This window comes from Pongo abelii, chromosome 8 (genome assembly GCF_028885655.2).
Source record: "Pongo abelii isolate AG06213 chromosome 8, NHGRI_mPonAbe1-v2.0_pri, whole genome shotgun sequence".
NCBI lineage: Eukaryota > Metazoa > Chordata > Mammalia > Primates > Hominidae > Pongo > Pongo abelii.
Genome location: NC_071993.2, coordinates 101,610,335 through 101,626,302, shown reverse-complemented (window position 1 = coordinate 101,626,302; position 15,968 = coordinate 101,610,335). Strand labels below are relative to the sequence as shown.

The 15,968-nt window shown below is 34.1% G+C and overlaps 1 protein-coding gene across 4 annotated transcripts in view; it reads right to left on the bottom strand.

Moving 5' to 3' along the window:
• Window positions 1-2,749: 2,749 nt before the first annotated feature.
• CYP2C19 (cytochrome P450 2C19) overlaps window positions 2,750-15,968 on the bottom strand; it is a 136,334-nt gene continuing 123,115 nt past the window's right edge. For 2 of the 4 annotated variants that reach the window (XM_063727449.1, XM_063727450.1), the window contains 2 exons: window positions 8,256-8,397; window positions 5,168-5,588 (listed from right to left, as the gene is read on the bottom strand). In XM_063727449.1, the coding sequence (XP_063583519.1) occupies window positions 5,407-5,588; window positions 8,256-8,397 (324 nt within the window). In that variant the 3' untranslated portion in view covers window positions 5,168-5,406. Of the gene's footprint in view, window positions 5,589-8,255; window positions 8,398-15,968 lie in introns of all 4 variants that reach the window. The other 2 variants (XM_024253963.3, XM_054522678.2) reach the window with 2 other exon arrangements.

The window sequence follows — 15,968 nt, the reverse complement described above, 5'->3', positions numbered from 1 at the left end:
CATTTGACCCAGCCATCCCATTACTGGGTATATACCCAAAGGACTATAAATCATGCTGCTATAAAGACACATGCACACGTATGTTTATTGCGGCATTATTCACAATAGCAAAGACTTGGAACCAACCCAAATGTCCAACAATGATAGACTGGATTAAGAAAATGTGGCACATCTACACCATGGAATACTATGCAGCCATAAGAAATGATGAGTTCATGTCCTTTGTAGGGACATGGATGAAATTGGAAATCATCATTCTCAGTAAACTATCGCAAGAACAAAAAACCAAACACCGCATATTCTCACTCATAGGTGGGAATTGAACAATGAGAACACATGGACACAGGAAGGGGAACATCACACTTCAGAGACTGTTGTGGGGTGAGGGGAGGGGGGAGGGATAGCATTGGGAGATATACCTAATGCTAGATGACGAGTTGGTGGGTGCAGTGCACCAGCATGGCACATGTATACATATGTAACTTACTGCACATTGGGCACATGTACCATAAAACCTAAAGTATAATAATAATAATAATAATAATAATTACAATAAAAGAAAAAAAAAGAAAAAAAAAAAAAAAAGAAAATTTATGTTGGGAAAATATAAAAAAAAAAAAAAAAAAAAAAAAAAAAAAACCACAAAGATAAGAGAAACCAGAGCAGAAAAGCTGAAAATTGTAAAAACCAGAGTGCCTCTTCTTCTCCAAAGAATCGCAGCTCCTCGCCAACAATGGAACAAAGCTGGATGGAGAATGACTTTGATGAGCTGACAGAAGTAGACTTCAGGAGGTTGGTAATAACAAACTTCTCCAAGCTAAACAAGGATGTTTGAACCCATTGCAAGGAAGCTAAAAACATTGAAAAAAGATTAGATGAATGGATAACTAGAATAAACAATGTAGAGAAGAACTTAAATGACCTGATGGAGCTGAAAACCATGGCACAAGAACTACCTGATGCATGCACAAGCTTCAATAGCTGATTTGATCAAGTGGAAGAAAGGGTATCAGTGATTAAAGATCAAATGAATGAAATAAAGTGAGAAGAGAGGTTTAGAGAAAAAAAAGAGTAAAAAGAAATGAACAAAGCCTCCAAAAAATATGGAACTATGTGAAAAGACCAAATATATGTTTGATTGGTGTACCTGAAAAGGACGGGGAGAATGGAACCAACTTGGAAAACACTCTTCAAGATATTATCCAGGAGAACTTCCACAACCTAGCAAGGCAGGCCAACATTCGGATGGTGCTAGGAAAACTCTCTAGCCATATGGAGAAAGCTGAAACTGGATCCCTTCCTTACAGCTTATACAAAAATTAGTTCAAGATGGATTAAAGACTTAAATGTTAGACCTAAAACTATAAAGCCCCAAAAGAAAACCTAGGCAATACCATTCAGGACATAGGCATGGGCAAAAATTTCATGACTAAAACACCAAAAGCAATGGCAACAAAAGCCAAAATTGACAAATGGGATCTAATTAAACTAAAGAACTTCCACATGGCAAAAGAAACTACCATGAGAGTGAACAGGCAACCTACAGAATGGGAGAAAATTTTTGCAATCTACCCATCTGACAAAGGGCTAATATCAAAAATCTACAAATAACTTAAACAAATTTACAAGAAAAAAACAAACAACCTCACCAAAAATTGGGCAAAGGATATGAACAGACACTTCTCAAAAGAAGACATTTATGCAGCCAACAGACACATGAAAAAATGCTCATCATCACTGGTCATCAGAGAAATGCAAGTCAAAACCACAATGGGATACCATCTCACACCAGTTAGAATGGTGATAATTAAAAAGTCAGGAAACAACAGATGCTGGAGAGGATGTCAAGAAATAGGTATGCTTTTACACTGTTGGTGGGAGTGTAAACTAGTTCCACCATTGTGGAAGACAGTGTGGTGATTCCTCAAGGATCTAGAACTAAAAATACCATTTGACCCAGTGATCCATTACTGGGTATATACCCAAAGGATTATAAATCATGCTACTATAAAGACACATGCACACGTATGTTTATTGTGACACTATTCACAATAGCAAAGACTTGGAACCAACCCAAATGTCCATCAATGATAGACTGGATTAAGAAAATGTGGCACATATACACCATGGAATACTGTACAGCCATAAAAAAAGATGAGTGCCTGTCCTTTGCAGGGACATGGATGAAGCTGGAAACCATCATTCTGAGCAAACTATCACAAGGACAGAAAAGCAAATATTGCATGTTCTCACTTATAGGTGGGAATTGAACAATGAGAACACTTGGACACGGGGTGAGGAACATCACACCCTGGGGCCTGTCATGGGGTGGGGGACAGGGGAGGGATATCACTAGGAGAAATGCCTAATGTAAATGACAAGTTAATGGGTGCAGCAAACCTACATGGCACATGTATACCTAAGTAACAAACCTGCACGTTGTACGCATGTACCCTAGAATTTAAAGTATAATAAAATAAAGATCCACCATAATTTATTCACACCCTCCAGTAAAATTTTTGTTTCAAGTCTATTATGAACAATCATAAAATAAGCATTTATATGTATAGAAATTAATATATACATTCAATGATATCCAGGAATACTCAAGAAATGAAACTGTTTGAAGGACTGAGGTGTTCGTATACATTTCTATGAATATTGTCCCATTGGCCTTAAAAGAGAATAAATAAATTCCCATGCTCCTTTATGCCCACATTCATTCATTAATTCATTAAGTAGTCATTCATTCATTAAATATTTATTGAGCCAGTATCTTCTAAACAGTGTTTCAGGTGGCTGGTATTCATTAGTGAGCCAAATAAAGTTCTCTGCTCATATGAAACATGTATTTTAGGGAAGAAATAGAAACAATAAAAATAAATGCAGAGAATTAGCAAAGTTGTTAGCAACTTCTACTTTCCAGTCAGATTGCCCTTGTTCAATTGTTGGCTCTGACACTTAAAAAGCTGTGTGACCTTAAACAAGATACTTAACAGATCATCAGTGCAATTGTTTGGTTGTTCAAATCGGTATAATAATAGTATGGTAGGCTAAATAATGTCTGGACATGAAGAGATTACACTGGCGGGTTTCATGTAATCACAAGGGTCTTTACATAAGGTAGAGAGAATAAGAATAGTAGGAGTAGGAGATGTAACAAAAGAAGCAAGTGTTTGGAGTGAAAGAAAGAAGAGTTCATGAGCCAAGGAATGCAGGCAGCCTTTAGGAGGTGAAATAGGCAGGAAAACAGATTATCCACTACAGTCTCCAGGAGGAAACAGACTAGACAACTTTTTGATTTATCTCACCCATGGGTGTTTGCCAACACTTCTACTAACACTACATTAATACGTTTTCATTTCCCAATGAAGAATGTTTAAAATGTATAATGATGTGTAATTTCCATTTGGATCTTTTCATTAATATAATACCCATTTCCACTTTCTCTTCTATTAACTCTTCAAATTATTTGCCTATGTTTCTATCACCTTAGAGGTTTTGCTGGCATATTACTTGGTAGGAAAATAGCAAGTTTTAATACAAGATGTGTGATATGAGCCCAATATTGTAAATAAACATTTAACCCTATATGTATGTAGGCATAAGTTATACATATATATATATTATGTGTGAATACACATAATGTACACACACATGGATAGATGTACATGTACATGTAACCATATATTATCTTTAAACATATTCCAAATTGTAAGTAGCTTGTTCTGGGAGATGAGCTGTGAGAAGCATAATCAATTATGTTACTTCTTATTTCTTACATTTCAAGTAGAAGACAGGAAGAGTGGTGAACATAATTTAACATAAGATACTTAGTTGTCTATGATTTGGAGATGACATGAGGCTAATTATATTAGGACAATAGCATAACATTATCATCCCACTAAAGTTAAAACTAAAACAATATAGGAGAAGCTGAAAGAGATTAAACCCTGGTAATTCTTCTTAGAAATTTTGTTCAGCCAGGTGCAGTGGCTCACGCCTGTAAGCCCAGCAGTTTGGGAGGCTGAGGTGGGTGGATAACTTGAGGTCAGGAGTTCAAGACTAGCCTGGCCCACATGGTGAAACGCTGTCTCTACTAAAAATACAAAAATTAGCCTGGTGTGGTGGCAGGCACCTGTAATCCCAGCTACTTGGGGGGCTGAGGCAGGAGAATCACTTGAATCCAGGAGGTGGAGATTGCAGTGAGCCAAGATTGCACCACTGCACTCCAGCCTGGGCAACAAAAGTGGGACTCCATTTCAAAAAAAAAAAAAAAGAAAAAAGAAAAGAAATTTTGTTCATGTTTGAAGAGAGAAGCATGACAAAACACATGAGCAGCAATATGAAAGCATATATTTATACTTCATTACTTCATTCTAAGTTGGAAACATGAAGTAATAAAAGTAACATGATATTTATTTAGAGATAAAGTAATGACACTTTAAAGTAACATTAGACCAGGCAAAGTGTCTCACGCCTGTAATCCCAGCACTTTGGGAGGCTGAGGCAGGTAGATCATGAGGTCAGCAGATTGAGATCATCCTGGCTAACATGGTGAAACCCTGTCTGTACTAAAAATACAAAAAAATTAGCCAGGCATGGTGGCATGTGTCTGTAATCCCAGCTACTCAGGAGGCTGAGGCAGGAGAATCTCTTGAACCTGGGAGGCAAAGGTTACAGTGAGCCGAGATTGCACCACTGCACTCCAGCCTGGGAGACAGAGTGAGACATTGTCTCAAAAAAAAAAAAAAAAAGGAACACCAAAGTGGAACATTTAATATCCATTCCTCCCAATACATGATCCTCTGAATATTTCCCTAGAGATTGGAGATGCTCCTGGACACAGTTTCTCACTTTCAAATCCAATCCTCGTGTAACTCTAAATTTTGGTAATGCTCAGCCAAAATAGCTTCCCTACCATCTTCCCCTTTGTCCTTTCTGTCCTTATCATTTTGAGAACCAGCATGACCTCCTGGAACTCTATTTTCTTTCATTTCTGACCTGCATTATGCATAAAGGAAGGAAGGTCTAATAACCTGACTCAGCAAATAATAATGCTTTTTGTTTAGAACATGCAGAGAAGAAAAGCCTTTGAATTATAATACACAAATCATCTTTCTCTATTTAATAATGATATGTTAATAACTCAACATTAGATAAGTATCAGCATTATGTGGCAGTCAATGTAACTATTATAGAGTATGGGGAATAGCAGTATATTTGCACAGTGAAACTTAGGAAACTCTCCTTAATGGAGGCTGAATGTTCACTAGATCTTGGGGGAAGAGAAAATGTGAGATGACGGGTCAGAAAAGGCATCACAGATAGTGAAATTTGGATAATGTCCCAGAGGAAAGAGAGCTGCAGGGACAGCACAGCAGCAGCCAGACCATCTATGCTTCTTCAGACAGGAATGAAACATAGCTGATAGAAGGGTGGGACAGAAGCAAATCCCTTGACAACAGGAGTTGTGTCAAGGTCCTTTGGGTCAATCAGAGATTTCAGGTTAAAGTTCTGTAAAATGAAGGTCAGGAATAAAAACAGCTCCATGCGGGCCAGGCCCTCTCCCACACAAATCCGTTTTCCTGAAAATAACAAACAGGGAGAAGTTACTCCTCATGTGTAACTGTGAGAGTGACAAACACTGTCTCTATAACTGGCACAGACAGAATATGCAAGAACTGTTCGGTGAATCGTAGGAGGGATGAGTAGATAGATGGGTGGTTGGGTGAATGCATGAATGAAAGGTTGGATGGGTGGATGGATTAATGGATGAATGGATGAATGGATGGATAGGCAACTGAACAATGAATGGACATACTTACTCTTCACCTATCTTCAGATCTTATCAGTCACCAGGTATTCAACAAATGTTTATTGACTGTCAGCTACATGCCAAGCAATTCATTAAAATCTTTCTTGAGAAACATACATTACCTGTCCAGTGGGTTGAACTGAGAAGGGCTTAGGGGAGGAGGCTCACATATGGCATTTCCCTTTGTATTTCTGGCTCAATATGCAGCCAAAGACTTTTTTCCCCCTAAGTATTTTCAGAAGCACATGTCTAAACGTGTTACCCCCTCACTTTAAAACTTTAAATGGCTTCCCTGTCTGTCCTATGGGATAAGGTCCAAATAGCTTGACCTGGACCCTCACATTCTGTTTCCAGTCTGATGACCCATATCATATTTTACACTCTTCACCTCCCCTACTCTCAACTCTAGGCATAGCCACTCATCATCAGACTCCAACACACCATGAGGTTTCAAGTTTTATATCATGCTGCTCCTTTTGGCCAAGATGAACTTTTCTATTACCACAGTCAGGACATAGGTCAAACTTTATCTCCTTTTTTTTACCCTCTTTCTCATCTCATTGAGCAAGAAAATGTTCGTTTCTCTGTGATTCCTCAACATCATTTTCATGCTTCCATTGAAAAATGTGCTATGGTCTGAATATGCCTCCCCCAATTTCATATGTTGAAACATAATCCCCAGTGCAACATTACTAAAGTGATGAGGCCTTGTAGGCAGTGAATAAGTCAGGAGGGCTCTGTCCTTGCTAAAATAATAACACCAAGAGATGCAAGGGAGCCATTTCTCCCCTTTTGCTTCTTTTGCACTTCTGCCACATGAGGATACAGAGGGGGCATTATCAATAAGGAACACGCCCTCACCAGACAGTGAACTTGCTGACACCTCAATCTTGGAATTCACAGCCTTCAGAACTCTGAGAAATAAATTTCTGTTATTTATCAGTTGCCTAGTCTTGGGTATTTTTATATGGCAGAAGAAACAGACAGCATGTGTCACCTAGAATCATAATTTCTTATTTCTTATTTATTTATTTACTTATTTATTTATTTATTTGTGTGCTGATATGCTTTGTCTCTGTGTCCTTACCCAAATCTCATGTCAAATTGTAATTCCCAGTGTTGGGGGAGATACCTGGTGGAAGGTGATTGCATCATGGGGGATGATTTCTTGCTTGCTGTTCTCATGATAGTGACTGAGTTCTCATGAGATCTGGTTGTTTAAAAGTGTGTAGCTTTTCCTCTTTGCTCTCTCTCTCCTGCTCTTCCATGAAAATATATGCTTGCTTCCTCCTTGCCTTCTACCATGACTGCAAGTTTCCTGAGTCCTCCCAGCCATGCTTCCTGTACAGCCTATGGAACTGTGAGTCAATAAAACCTCTTTTCTTCATAAATTACCCAGTCTCAGGTGATTCTTTATAGCAATGTAAGAATGGACTGATACATGTGTTAAATGTGAATGCTTGAAGGAATGTTTCTTTCCTTGTTATCTTGGTATCTACAGTGCCACATATAAAGCAGACATCAAAGGTCACAGAAAAAGGAAAGAGATTCTATCACCAGATGCTCAGCACACACATTTCAGGTGTGGAGGTCAAACATCCAAAAAACATTGCCATGGCTAGGGAAAGAGCATGGTGCTCTGCATCACTGCAGAGTATCCTGCTACATTCTTAATGTCCCCCTGATCCCATCCATGATTATTTGGCAAAGGTTCTAATATCCTTTATTTACAGCCAATGTCCTGCTCCTGTGGCTCATTATCTCCTTTAATAGCCCTGCCTTCTCTTCTTTTCATCCTCTCTGCCTCCTTTGATGTAGCTTAAATGTCTTTACTGCTATTAGTTACTTATGTCTCATTTTGGGTTATAAGAGAACAAGAGGCAGACAGCTTTTCCATCTACCTCCCAACCCCTAACAGCCTGTTCTTTCCTGTATCACAGCCTCAGTCCTATTGAACTACAATGATCTGTTTACTCTGCTTCCCAAACTCAGAAGTGAACCTCTTAAGGCCATATTCTGTGTTTGATGATAATTTTATCCTACAAGCCCAGCCTAAGGGGTGAGGGACACCATGTGGAAGACACTCAGTGAAGTTCTGGAGTGAGATAACTTCCTCATGGATAGTGAGGAAAATGTAATTAGTTTTATCTTCAAGGAGTCCTTGAGTACCTCAGTGGTGTATCTAGAGGCAGAATTCAACCAACCTATACTTCATCTTTCTCAATTTGGAAGAATTGGATTAACTCCCCAAAACCCACTACTCTGGCCCAATAAGGAGGATGTATCATGAGCGGAGAAGGCACAGGCATTCAGAACAGTGCTCTTGATCATGTACAAAGAGTAACTGTACCACTGCAGAGAAGGCACATGTAAGTTCTAACTGATCAAAAAAGTTATCTTGTACCCTGAAACACAAAGGAAAATAAATTTATATTACCTGTTGAGAAAGGCATGAAGTAGTTACTTTTCTTAAAATTGCCACCTTCATCCAGAAAGTGACGAGGGTCAAACATCTCTGGGTTGGGAAATTCCTTGTTGTCATGTAACACAGAAGTGAGGGAAGTTAATATGGTTGTGCCCTAGAAACAAGAGACATAGATAAACTGAGCTGTAAAGAATTCACGAAGATTGAAGAAACAGTGGTAATCATGCAGTTAAATCTTTTGATGTACAGATGAGGAAACACCATTCCAAAGAAGAGCAGTACCATTTCCAGACAGATAGACGAAGTAATAAGCGGCATGAGCTTAAGGCAAGTGACAATAATCTTGCTAAAATGCCCACAACTGGGAATTGAACAATGAGAACACATGGACACAGGAAGGGGAACATCACACTTCGGGGACTGTTGTGGGGTTGGTGGAGGGAGAAGGGATAGCATTAGGAGATATACCTAATGCTAAATGAGGAGTTAATGGGTGCAGCACACCAGCATGGCACATGTATACATATGTAACTAACCTGCACATCGTGCACATGTACCCTAAAACTTAAAGTATAATAATAACAAAATTTAAAAAAATCCCAAAGTCCCATAGGATTTCTTGATTCTTCTCTTTTTTTTTCTCTTTGTACTCTTCTGACCAGCTAATTTAAAATGAACTTGCTTTTGAATTTCCTGTTTCTTCTCCTTAATAAAATCTGCTGATGAAATAAATAAACAAATAAATAAATAAATAAAATGCCCACAATCACATTTGAAGTACTGAGTACTTGCATACTTGGGTGCAACCTTCTGAATCTGTCCTTTTCATCAAGCTTGGGCATTAGTGCCTGTCCACACTTGCTGCTCTATTTCATCACTTCAGTTTTCACAAGTCTTATGTGTAGATTATGACTTAAAGGCACAAGACAGGGATGACCTCTCTCACCACTCCTATTCAACATAGTGTTGGAAGTTCTGGACAGGGCAATCAGGAAGGAGAAGGGAATAAAGGGCATTCAATTAGGAAAAGATGAAGTCAAATTGTCCCTGTTTGCAGATGACATGATAGTATATCTAGAAAACCCCATTGTCTCAGCCCAAAATCCCCTTAAGCTGATAAGCAACTTCAGCAAAGTCTCAGGATACAAAATCAAAGTACAAAAATCACAAGCATTCTTATACATCAATAACAGACAAACAGAGAGACAAATCATGAGTGAACTCCCATTCACAATTGCTACAAAGAGAATTAAATACCTAGGAATCCAACTTACAAGGGATGTGAAGGACCTCTTCAAGGAGAACTACAAACCACTGCTCAATGAAATAAAAGAGGACACAAACAAATGGAATAACATTCCATGCTCATGGGTAGGAAGGACCAATATCATGAAAATGGCCATACTGCCCAAGGTAATTTATACATTCAATGCCATCCCCATCAAGCTACCAATGACTTTCTTCACAGAATTGGAAAAACTACTTTAAAGTTCATGTGGAACCAAAAAAGAGCCTGCATCACCAAGTCAATCCTAAGCCAAAAGAACAAAGCTGGAGGCATCATGCTACCTGACTTCAAACAATACTACAAGGCTACAGTAACCAAAACAGCATGGTACTGGTACCAAAACAGAGATGTAGACCAATGGAACAGAACAGAGCCAACAGAAATAATACCACACATCTAAAACTATCTGATCTTTGACAAACCTGACAAAAACAAGAAATGGGGAAAGGATTCCCTATTCAACAAATGTTGCTGGGAAAACTGGCTAGCCATATGTAGAAAGCTAAAACTGGATCCCTTCCTTACACATTATACAAAAATTAATTCAAGATAGATTAAAGACTTACATGTTAGACCTAAAACCATAAAAACCCTAGAAGAAAACCTAGGCAATACCACTCAGGACATAGGCATGGGCAAGGACTTCATGTCTAAAACACCAAAAGCAATGGCAACAAAAGCCAAAATTGACAAATGGGATCTAATTAAACTAAAGAGCTTCTGCACAGCAAAAGAAACTACCATCAGAGTGAACAAGCAACCTATAAAATGGGAGAAAATTTTTGCAAACTACTCATCTGACAAAGGGCTAATATCCAGAATCTACAATGAACTCCAACAAATTTACAAGAAAAAAACAAACAACCCCATCAAAAAGTGGGCAAAGGATATGAACAGACACTTCTCAAAAGAAGACATTTATGCAGCCAAAAAACACATGAAAAACTGCTCATCATCACTGGCCATCAGAGAAATGCAAATCAAAGCCACAATGAGATACCATCTCACACCAGTTAGAATGGTGATCATTAAAAAGTCAGGAAACAACAGGTGCTGGAGAGAGTGTGGAGAAATAGGAACACTTTTACACTGTTGGTGGGACTGTAAACTAGTTCAACCATTGTGGAAGTCAGTGTGGTGATTCCTCAGGGATCTAGAACTAGAAATACCATTTGACCCAGCCATTCCATTACTGGGTATATAACCAAAGGACTATAAATCCTGCTGCTATAAAGACACATGCACATGTATGTTTATTGTGGCACTATTCACAATAGCAAAGACTTGGAACCAACCCAAATATCCAACAATGACAGACTGGATTAAGAAAATATGGCACATATATACCATGGAATACTATGCAGCCATAAAAAATGATGAGTTCATGTCCTTTGTAGGGACATGGATGAAGGTGGAAACCATCATTCTCAGCAAACTATCACAAGGACAAAAAACCAAACACCGCATGTTCTCACTCATAGGTGGGAATTGAACAATGAGAACACATGGACACAGGAAGGGGAATATCACACACCGGGGACTGTTTTGGGGTGGGGGGAGGGGGGAGGGTTAGCATTAGGAGATATACCTAATGCTAAATGATGAGTTAATGGGTGCAGGACACCAACATGGCACATGTATATATATGTAACAAACCTGCATATTGTGCACATGTACCCTAAAACTTAAAGTATAATAATAAAAATAAATAAATAAATAAATAAATAAAATAAAGTTGAAGTCTCTGTTGACATGGGAAATGGCCAGAGTGTCGGTTCACAGGGCATTTGTGAATAAATGTATGATTGAGTTTCAAATGACTTCTTCTAGTATGGTAACAAGTATAGTCACAAGTATAAAACTACTGAATGTTTGTCATTGCCATGCAGTTTGTTTGTCATTTAAAGATATAGGAGAGATATTCATTACAGATTAATCATAGCTTAAAAATACAGAAGGACAGCATTAGGAGATACATCTAATGTTAAATGACGAGTTAATGGGTGCAGCACACCAGCATGGCACATGTATACATATGTAACTAACCTGCACATTGTGCACATGTGCCCTAAAACTTAAAGTATAATAATAATAAAATTAAAAATAAATAAATAAATAGATTCTAATAGTTAAAAATTACAGAAGGAATAATGAAATTAGAAAAAAAAATCATCTTTTGTAACCATTCAGGTCAAGATCATCAGGCCAGGCAAGGATCATCAGTGAAAGATAAAACTATTGGATGTGTGACTTTGGAAACAGGGTGTTCAGTCTTAAAGTGTCATGCCATAGATTTTCATTGTTTACACATAAAAAGCAGAACTCCTTCAATGGAGAGATCTGGCAGATTCCAACTTATTAGGTGAGGATCTTAGCATAACCAATAATGGCATATGTAACATTATGTGCCTCTGCCTCACCACTGTGATTCAGTGAAATAGTCAAGGTACTATGTAGTTTTCTTGCCAAAGTCATAACTGGAATATAATATCTAGAAAACAATTATACAAAACAAGCCCAAAGAAAATTTAAATGACTAAAGACCTCAACTCTTCACAGAGATCAACATACTGAAAGGAAACAGAGGAAATGAACTGTTCTTCATTACAGGAGATGAAAATGACAACATACCCAAATTATGTGCCTGTTTCTTGACTGGAGAGTGAATTGAAAGAAAAAAGTGATTAAAATAGTCCTTAAAAATTGGGAAATTTTAAATATAAGCTGTATAGTAAATAATATTATTGTATCAATAACTCCACAGTATGAATGCTATTATTATTATGTAGGAGAAAACCATTGTTATTGGGCTACATATACTGAAGTATTGAAGTGTAGATGGATGGACAGATATCAAAGTAGATATATATACACACTGCCATATGTACATATACATATATGTGTGTAATGTTATTTATTCTTAAAAATTTTATAATGCAAAGGTGAGGACAAATTCTACCCACTAAGTTTTCATATAAATAGTCTACAATTTTGTTTTAAAACATCTTCCCTTGAATATTTATAAAGAAGTACTATATTAAAATGTTTTTAACATACCAAAGCAGATTTATTTCAGCAAATGTTACTTGAATAAATAGAAATTTATAGACATTGAAGCATGATCACTATTACTCCATACTACAAATAAAAATTAATTTGAAACATGTCATTGATGTAAATATAAGAGCTAAAACAAAAAAATTATGGGAAAGTTAAAAGTCAGTCTTTGGAATCTTGTGCTGACAAATATTCTTTAAATAGGACACATCAATCGAGCATCTTTGCAGAAAATTCTACTGGACAGGAATGTCTTATACTGGGCATCAGTAAACAATACTCTCTGCACAAGTCCATCCTGCCACCTGTTTTTGTATAGTATGTGAGCTAAAAGTATTTACATTGAACAAATGCAAATAAGAAATAATATTTTTGAAACAAAATATTTTGAAACAAAAATTTATGGGAAATTTACATTTGTTTCTATAAAAATTGGAAGACATTCATTTGCACATTGTCTATGACTGCTTTCATGCTGCAATAGCAGATGTCAAGGATTGTAACAGAAATATCATGGCCTAAAAAGTCTAAAATATTTACTATCTGGCCCATTGCAGGAACAGTTTGCCAACTCCTCTCTCAGACTATTATCTCCACCTAGATAAGTGGATCCAGCCTGTAGCAGAAGAACACATTTGCCTGATTTGTAAAGAGGGTAGAATTGGCCACACAGTGCTGCACTTTTCTATACAGGGCTGTTCCATTAAGAAGGGATTCAGTGGGTGATTTCCTTGTGCTCTGGGTTCTCAGGGCTCAAAAGACACCAGGCATAGCATGAGCTGCCCTGCAGGTGGGTGAATGAAGAAGCTCATCAGATGCAGCATTCCCTTTCAACAGGTCGCCAAATCTGATGCAGTGGATTGGGAGACTGGCGACTCATCCTGATTCTTCAGTATATTTCTCATTAATTAGTTATAGGAGAAGAAATAAGTTTCATTACTATTACCCTCAGACCCTAATTTTGAGAAGCGAAAGCCTTCTCCTTGTTATCTCCTGTGTTTGTGATTTGAAGTCTTAACTCTTGTACTAAATCAGTGACCTCAGGGTAAGCCCCATAATCTCTCAGTAAATTATCAATTCTGTCTCTTCAAAAGATGACATTAGTAATTGCAACCTTACCAATCTCATTGATTTTCCCCTTGAAAATATAACTTTAGGTTATATTATTTTTAATTTTACTAATAATGTGTCTTGGTTCAAATTGGAAAAAAGCAGGTTTGAGATGGCAACTAGAGTGTCTGGATGAATACAGAAACCATGTGATAGAAGGCAATTGTAAAGCTGCCAAGACAAAAATTGGTCTCAAGATTCCAGAGGTAGGAGAACCTCAGAGAGCTAAGCTAACACTGACAGTCAATTTTCGACTGGGTTCACATTATGTACAATTCTGAATCATGACAACATGTGTTAGGTCATTATGACTGCCGATGAGAGAGGAATGAATCTTTCTCTGCAGAATATGAACATCCTCTGAAATTCTGCACTTTCTTACACGTAACATCTGGTATTTAACCGAAAGTTATTAGACATTTCAAAGATACAACTAAGTGATCACAAGGTGGGGATGGGGAGGCAATAAAAACAGACTCACATTAGGAAACATTTATAATATAAATATATAATACATTTATATATTATATATATAATATATAATATATTATATATTTATATTATATATAATATATTATATATAATATATTATATATAATATATTATATATGATGTATAATATATTATATTATATAAAATGTATATAATATAATATATTATATATGATGTATAATATATTATATTATATAAAATGTATATAATATAATATATTATATATAATAATATATATTTATTATATATAATAAATATGATATAATAATATATATTTATTATATATAATAAATATAATATATTATATCTAATAAATAATATATTTTATATTATATATAATAAATAATATATTTTATATTATATATAATATATAATAAATAATATATTTTATATTATATATAATATATTATATATAATATATTATATATTATAAATATATATTTATATATTATATATAAATATAATATAAAATATAATATATTATAAATATATATTTTATATTATATATTTTATGTTATATTATATTTATAATATAATATATAATAATATAATATATTTTATATTATATTATATTTATAATATAATATATAATAATATATTATATATATTTTATATTATATTATATTTATAATATAATATATAATAATATATTATATATATTTTATATTATATTATATTTATAATATAATATATAATAATATATATTATATATATTTTATATTATATTATATTTATAATATAATATATAATAATATATATTATATATTTTATATTATATTATATTTATAATATAATATATAATAATATATATTATATATTTTATATTATATTATATTTATAATATAATATATAATAATATATAATATATATTTTATATTATATTATATTTATAATATAATATATAATAATATATATTTTATATATTTTATATTATATTATATTTATAATATAATATATAATTATATATTATATATATTTTATATTATATTATATTTATAATATAATATATAATAATATATATTTTATATATTTTATATTATATTATATTTATAATATAATATATAATAATATATATTATATATTTTATATTACATTATATTATATATATAATATAATATATAATAATATATATTATATATTTTATATTATATTATATTATAATGTAATATATAATGAATATATAATATATATAATTATATATTATATTATATATTATATATAATATATATTATATAATATATAATATATAATATATATTATATTATATATTATATATAATATAGTATATTATTATATTTATAATATATTATATATAATATATATTATATATTGTATATAAAAAATATATAAATATATTATTATAAATATATTATAAAATATATTATATATTATATAATATAATAAAAAATAAATATAATATATATAATATATAATATAATATAAACTTAGTTTTATAAGGCTGGCATAATCTTGATATCAAAAATCTTGAAAATTCTTGATTTTCAAGAATTTTCAAGAATTCTTGATTTTCAAGAAAGAAAATTACAAAGCAAATCCTTGTGAATGTAAACACAGAAGCCCTAAACAATATGAAGAATATAAATTCATCTCTATGTGCATACTTATTTCTATTTCTACTTATTTCTATATATATGTGAGGGCAAACTTCCCTAATCTGATAAAGAATTTCTACCAAAATCTACTTCAAGCATCATTCTCAATATTGAAATGTAAAACTTCCACTGCTTCCTGCAGATTAGAAATGAGAAACAAGGGTG